Source organism: Mauremys reevesii, linkage group 24, assembly GCF_016161935.1.
Source record: "Mauremys reevesii isolate NIE-2019 linkage group 24, ASM1616193v1, whole genome shotgun sequence".
NCBI lineage: Eukaryota > Metazoa > Chordata > Testudines > Geoemydidae > Mauremys > Mauremys reevesii.
In genome coordinates this window covers 15,630,277-15,637,318 of record NC_052646.1, presented here as the reverse complement: position 1 = coordinate 15,637,318, position 7,042 = coordinate 15,630,277, and the positions used below count along the sequence as shown (strand labels likewise).

Below are 7,042 nucleotides of genomic sequence, written 5' to 3'. Positions count from 1 at the left end.
AGCTGAGCCCCCCACCATGCTCCCTGCAGCACGGCACCACCTGCTGAGCCCCCATCCTGCTTCCTGCAGCACAGCGCCCCCTACTGAGCCCCCACCTGCTCCCTGCATCACAGCGCCCCCTGCTGAGCCCCCACCTGCTCCCCGCATCACAGCGCCCCCTGCTGAGCCCCCACCTGCTCCCCGCAGCACAGCGCCCCCTGCTGAGCCCCCACCCTGCTCCCCGCAGCACAGCGCCCCCTTCTGTGCCCCCACCTGCTCCCAGCAGCACAGCGCCCCCAGCTGAGCCCCCACCTGCTCCCCGCAGCACAGCGCCCCCTGCTGAGCCCCCACCTGCTCCCCGCAGCACAGCGCCCCCTGCTGAGCCCCCACCCTGCTCCCCGCAGCACAGCGCCCCCTGCTGAGCCCCCACCTGCTCCCCACAGCACAGCGCCCCCGGCTGAGCCCCCACCCTGCTCCCTGCAGCACGGCGCCCCTGCTGAGCCCCACCTGCTCCCTGCATCACAGCGCCCCCTGCTGAGCCCCCACCTGCTCCCCACAGCACAGCGCCCCTACTGAGCCCCCACCCTGCTCCCTGCAGCACGGCGCCTCCTGCTGAGCCCCACCTGCTGCCTGCATTACAGCACCCCCTTCTGAGCCCCACCTGCTCCCCACAGCACAGCACCTGCTGAGCCCCACCTGCTCCCCACAGCACAGCGCCCCCTGCTGAGCCCCCACCTGCTCCCTGCAGCACGGCGCCCCCTTCTGAGCCCCCTCCTGCTCCCCGCAGCACAGCGCCCCCTGCTGAGCCCCCACCTGCTCCCTGCAGCACGGCGCCCCCTTCTGAGCCCCCACCTGCTCCCCGCAGCACAGCACCCCCTGCTGAGCCCCCACCTGCTCACCGCAGCACAGCGCCCCCTGCTGAGCCCCCACCTGCTCCCCGCAGCACAGCATCCCCTGCTGAGCACACACCCTACCCTGCTCCCTGCAGCCCAATGCCCCCTGCTGAGCCCCCTCCTGCTCCCCGCAGCACAGTGTCCCCTGCTGAGCCCCCCACCCGCTCCCCGCAGCACAGCATCCTCTGCCGAGCCCCTTGCCGGCTCCCTGCAGCCCAGTGCCCCCTGCTGGGTCCCCTGCCCCACTCCCTGTGGCCTGGCACCCCCTTAGCACTGCACAGGGGCATCGGGGCCTGCAGTGATTGTGACAGGGCGGATGTTAACTGGGGAGGGGAGGTGTGGTCAGCAGGGGTCTGGGCAGGACAGACACACTGCTGGGCCCCCCACTGCTGGGCCCAGGCTGCCCCTTGGCACCATCTCGTCCCCTAGGGCTGGGTGAGGGACTGGGAGGGCAGAAGTCTGAGCTGCAGGGCACGGCCCAGGGCTGGGGGGCACCAGCAGGGGGAGCGCAGGAAGGGCTGGGATGCGCAGGGAACAATGGGGAGAGGAGTTATTGTTCTGCTGGTGGCTGCTGGGAGGGGCCGTCTCTGGCCAGGTGCATGCTGGGAATTGTAGGCAGGTGCCTGCTGGGAGATGCAGTCTCTGGCCAGGTGCATGCTGGGGGTTACGGTATCTGGCCAGGTGCATGCTGGGAGTTGTAGGCAGGTGCATGCTGGGAGTTGGCCAGTGTGTGCCGCCAGCGTGTGGGGCAGGAGGAGCAGAGACTCCAGCTCCCACAGCGGGTGAGTCAGACCCCCCCCCCGGGCTCTGCTTGTGCGCCCCGCGGGAGGGTCGGGGGTCGGGGAGGAGATTGTGCGGGGAGGCGGTGGAGCGGGGCACTATGGGGAGGGGGTGGCTTGTGGGGGCTGGGCGGGGCTTGGGGAAGGGGGCTAAGAGGAGGGTGAGGGTGGAGGGCTGAGGGAGGAGGCTGTTTATGGGAGGGGGCTGGGAGTGGGTGCAGGGCTGTGCCAGGGGCTGGGGGCTTGGTTGGGTGGGGACTGGGTGGGGACGGTGGAGGGCTGGGTGAGGTGGGGACTGGGCAGGGGGCAATGGAGGCTGGGTGGAGGTGGGGAGCTGGGTGGATGATGGGGTGTTGGGGGAATGCTGGGACAGAGGCCTGGGTGGAGGGCAATGGGGGCTGGGTGAGGCAGGGGCTGGGTGAGGCAGGGGATGGGCTGGGTGAGATGGGGAGTTGGGTAGGGGCTGGGCAGAGGGTAGTGGGGGGCTGGGTGAGGCAGGGGGATGGGCAGGGGCAGTGGGGGGCTGGGTGAGATGGGGAGTTGGGTAGGGGCTGGGCAGAGGGCAGTGGGGGGCTGGGTGAGGCAGGGGGATGGGCCGGGGCAGTGGGGGGCTGGGTGAGATGGGGAGTTAGGTAGGGGCTGGGCCGAGGGCAGTGGGGGTTTGACTGAGGCAGGGGAATGGGCAGGGGCAGTGGGGGGCTGGGTGAGTTGGGGGGCTGGCCTGGGTGCTCCCCCTCTAACCCTCACTCCATCTCTCCCAGTCCCGCACACCATGCCGGCCACCTGCTCTGCCTGCGGCGCCAGCCCGGCTGCCCTGCGGCGCCCCAAGACGGGCCATGCCCTGTGCCGCGCCTGCTTCCTGGCGGCCTTCGAGGAGGAGACGCACCAGGCCATCGTGGCTGGGCGGCTCTTCCGGCCCGGCGAGACCGTGGCCATTGGTGCCTCGGGCGGCAAGGACTCCACGGTGCTGGCCCACCTGCTGCAGCTCCTTGACCAGCGCCACGGCTATGGCTTGCGCCTGCTGCTGCTCTCCGTGGACGAGGGCATCGCCGGGTACCGCGACGCCTCCCTGGCCGCCGTGCGCCGCCACCAGCGCCGCTCCGGCCTGCCCCTGCACGTGGTCTCCTACCGCCAGCTCTACGGCTGGAGCATGGACCGCATCGCCCGCCACCTCGGCCCCCGCAACAACTGCACCTTCTGCGGCGTCTTCCGGCGCCAGGCCCTCGACCGGGGTGCCCTGCTGATGGGTGCCGACAAGATCGCCACAGGTGAGGGGGAGCGGCTGGGGGCCCTGCTGCTGGGAGGGGCAAGATGGGGGCGGGGGAGGGGGCCAGGAGAGCCCACGGGGAGCATGGTGGCATGGGAGAGCGGGGGCCGGGGTGACGCCAGGATCGCCCTGGGGGCGGATAGGGTGGGGTGTCAGCTAGAGGGTTGCTGCTCAGCATGCACAACATCTCCCCAAGTGTGCGTGGGGTGGGGGGGTGTCCTATGCGATGGAGGCAGAGGGAGCTGAATTGCAGGGAGAGGGCTCTGCTGGGGAGAAGGGGGCATTGTTCGGTCTTATTTTGGAGGGGCTCTGTGCTGGAGGAGGGGGTGCTATGGGGTCTGCTTTGGGGGGCTCTGTACTGGGGGAAGGGTCACCGCAGGGTCCGACCCGGGGGCCCCCTCCGGCCTGACTCCTCCGCCCTCTCCCGCAGGCCACAACGCGGATGACGTGGCTGAGACGGTGCTGATGAACTTCCTGCGGGGCGACGTGGGCCGGCTGCGTCGGGGGGCTGGCGCGGGGCCAGCAGGGGGGGAGGGGGCCGTGCCCCGCTGCAAGCCCCTGCGCCACGCCTACGAGAAGGAGATCGTCCTCTACGCCTACTTCCAGGGCCTGGACTACTTCAGCACTGAGTGCGTCTACGCCCCCCAGGCCTACCGCGGCTACGCCCGCGCCCTGCTCAAGGAGCTGGAGGCCGCCCGGCCCAGTGCCGTTGCCGACCTGGGCCACTCGGGCGAACGGCTCTCGCTGCGCTCCGACCTCCGCATGCCGGCCCGCGGCACCTGCCAGCGCTGCGGCTACGTGGCCAGCCAGCCCCTGTGCAAGGCCTGCGTCCTGCTGGAGGGGCTCGACCGCGGCCTGCCCAAGCTGGGCATCGGCAAACACCGGCGCCTGCGGGATAAGCTGCGGGACGGGCAGCCCCTCACCCAGGAGGAGCGCAGGCGCCTGGGGGCTCCGGACGAGGAGGAGCCGCCGGAGGAGCAGGAGCCTCGGGGGGAGCTGGGGACAGACGAGGAGCCGGGGGGCAGACGGGAGCTGAGGGGCCCACGGGACCTGGACTTCTGAAGGGGTGTGGGGTGTGCCACTGAGAACAGCCGTGCTCCTGTCCACAGCCCCGCTTGGGGGCGAGTGGGATGCAACGGGGGAGATGGGAGCCAGGACTCCTGCGTCTCTCCCTGGCTCTGGAAGGGGAGTGGGGTCTCGTGGTTAGAGCAGAGGGGGCTGGGAGCCAGGACTCCTGGGTTCTATTTCCAAGTCACAGTGTGACTAGGTAAGTCACCTTTACCTCGCCGTGACTCAGTTGCTCCCTCCCACCCCCCCTAGAACTGAGATAATGCAGCTTATATTTTGTAAACTGCTTTGAGAGCTGGTTATGCTAAATGCTCAGTATGAAGAAATGGCTCATGGTACCAGGAGATTACAAGGGCATGTGAAAGAGCTGATAATAAAACCATTTGCGGAAGAAGAAATCATGCGGTAAACAGCCTCTCTAATCTTTGGCAGTCACATACCAAAAGCCAGACAGGCCCTTAAAAACTAAAAACCTGGCTCGTGGGTTTAAACTCAGACAGGGCTGCTTGAGATATTTGGAACAAAATAGGGGGATTTCTACCAAAAAACGTAGAAACCAAAATTTGGAAACACCCGACTCCCAGTTTTTTTTGTAACAGGGTTTGACGTTGTTGAACTACAAAGCTTCGTTTTATTCCCAGTGGAAACAACTTTTTGGTTAGAAATTTGAACAAATTCACATGTTAAGGGGGCAAAGGTCCAAACTAGAGATGAGATCTTTCAAAACGATTGGAAAGGAAACTGCTTGAGGGATTGGAACTGAAGAAAAAGGTTTTCTCATGTCAATATTAGAGACTTTGGACTTTTCAGTCTGATTTGGGGCTGGGTAATTTTTTCCTGAAAGTCTTGGGGCCGGAGAAACCTACAGCGTTTGTGGCCAGATTACACAGCCCCAGGTTTTGCCTGATTCAAACCACAAGAGTCAGAGGTGATGCAAAGAGTTTTACAGAAATGATTTTTAGTAAATCCACCCTGTAGAACTAAATGGCATGTAGGAACCTTTCTCTGCCATTCCTGTTCTATAGCGGGGATGCGATGTCCATTTATTCTCTAGAACAAGAATTCTCAAACTGGGGGTCCCAACCCAAAAGGGGGTGGCAAGGCTATTATAGGGGGGTTCTGAGACCTGGGGGTACCATAGTTGAAGGACACTGTCAGAGGAAAAGGGGAACTGGTGCGGGGGTGGGTACAGCTTCCTGGCCGCCCGGCTCTGAACAGCGCCTTATACCTGGGAGAGGATGAGGTTTCACTTTTATGATGACTCAGCAGCAAGAAGCGCAAAGTAGAGACCTAGGAGGACAGTTTGCACACCAGTGTGGCCTTTTATTTCATGGAACGTGAATTTTGTAACATATCACACCACCGTGGGTTCAGCTCTAGCGGCTCCCATTTCAAGCTTAACAGAGTGAAAGTCACCTCTGGTACATGCTTTAGATGGAATCTCGAGGAACACAAAGACCAAGGGTAGAGACCACACTGACATTCACAAGTACAAGGTCTAGTCTGTTTTATAGGTTTTTATTAAAGTTACAATTAAAGTTATCACCCAAACCGATCGCAATTCTACGCACAAGTTACAATATAGTTACACTCACATCCTCACTAATAGTGTTAGGTCTGATGGGTCTCATGGTTTGAGCAGAGGGATGGTTCCTGCTGGAGATTCCCATAGCGAGCTCAATTTTCCCGCTCTGGGCCCCCTGGTTTTATAATGTGATTCTGCCTATAGCGACCTTCTGCGCATCGTCCCCTACAAACTCAAGGGACCCTGATTTCTATAGGTTGTGTGGGCTCTCTTCATTCTCATTAGCACTGGCGCAGAGCCTGGCTCCGGTGGTTAAGGCTCATGCTGGAAACAGATGTGCCTTTACAGCATTTTTAGGATTTAAAATTCATCTTCCAGTTAATTTTTCTCAGTACCTCTTGGCCCCTCTTTTCCCCCTCATCTTAGGGCGTTGGGTTTTTCTTCGCTCACTTACATCTGTCAGCATTTCTTAGCTCCAAGGCCTAAACTAGCTAAGCTAAAATCTTGCAGGCCTCAGCCCACAGGCCTTGCATTTCAACCCGACTTACTCAGATACTTAATACGTGATTATTCCCGCTACGTACTGATCAGTCGTACGCTTCTGTAGTCCTACAGTGTAAGTATTGCGCATACAGTGATTACATAGGACATAACGTGTTAATCAGATCACGCAAATGAACAATCGTCTAAAATCATTGGCTACACCAGGCCAGAGGGAGATGAGGACAGAGCCGAAGCCAATGCAGGCTCTTGCTAGCCCAGGTCCAGAGACCAGGTAGGCACTGGAGGTGGGGTGAGCCAGCAGTGCCCAGACAGATGCGGCTGGGGTAGGGTTGCCAACTTTCCAGGATTGGCCTGGAGTCTCCTGGAATTGGCATTCATGTCCCAGTGACCACTGAAAGCAATCCAGGAATTATAATAGGATATTTTAAGAAAATGACACTATGTTGGGGAAAAAAAATCTCCTGGAATAGCTTCAGTCAGAGTTGGCAGCCCTAGGCTGGCTGAGGGAGCTGATCTCCAGCCTGGGCAGCGTAGGGAAGCCGCTAGGGGGTTCGGCGCCATTGATTGCAGGGATAATGCGGACATGTGTCATTTACTGCTCCTGTGAGTGTGTCCAGTGATTTGCTGTCACTTCTTGTTGGGGGGGGGGGGGGTGTAATCACAGCCTGAAATATATTCAAAGGGGGAGCCCTGCTCTATAATGGGTTTAAACAACCAGCCGCCCTTTAGGACGGTAACATTTTCCATCTGATTCTCTAGGCCGAAGGTCTCAGTCTTTTCCGCCCTGGAGCTCACCATGGTCCTGTAGCCCCACCCCTACCTCGTCTCGGTTTCAGATAATAGGCCCTGAATTTAATCACCTGACAGACCCTAGCAAAGGTCGGAAAAACCACTGTACCTCTGAGCTCTGCTCTAGCTCAACGGCCAGGCAGAAAACCCTGAGGCAAGTTCTCTTGGCTGTTGGAACGGCCATTTCGTCAAAATCACAATGTTCGGTGGGGACGTGTGGATTCGGGGGGTGAGGGGA

General features: G+C 61.2%; 1 protein-coding gene across 1 annotated transcript; it reads left to right on the top strand.

Moving 5' to 3' along the window:
• Nucleotides 1-1,395: 1,395 nt before the first annotated feature.
• Nucleotides 1,396-4,384, top strand: CTU1 (cytosolic thiouridylase subunit 1). Its single transcript, XM_039513607.1, has 3 exons — nucleotides 1,396-1,654; nucleotides 2,413-2,919; nucleotides 3,349-4,384. Exons 1-3 carry the CDS (start codon nucleotides 1,396-1,398, stop codon nucleotides 3,978-3,980), a joined length of 1,398 nt encoding a protein of 465 aa, XP_039369541.1. The 3' UTR covers nucleotides 3,981-4,384.
• Nucleotides 4,385-7,042: the final 2,658 nt, after the last annotated feature.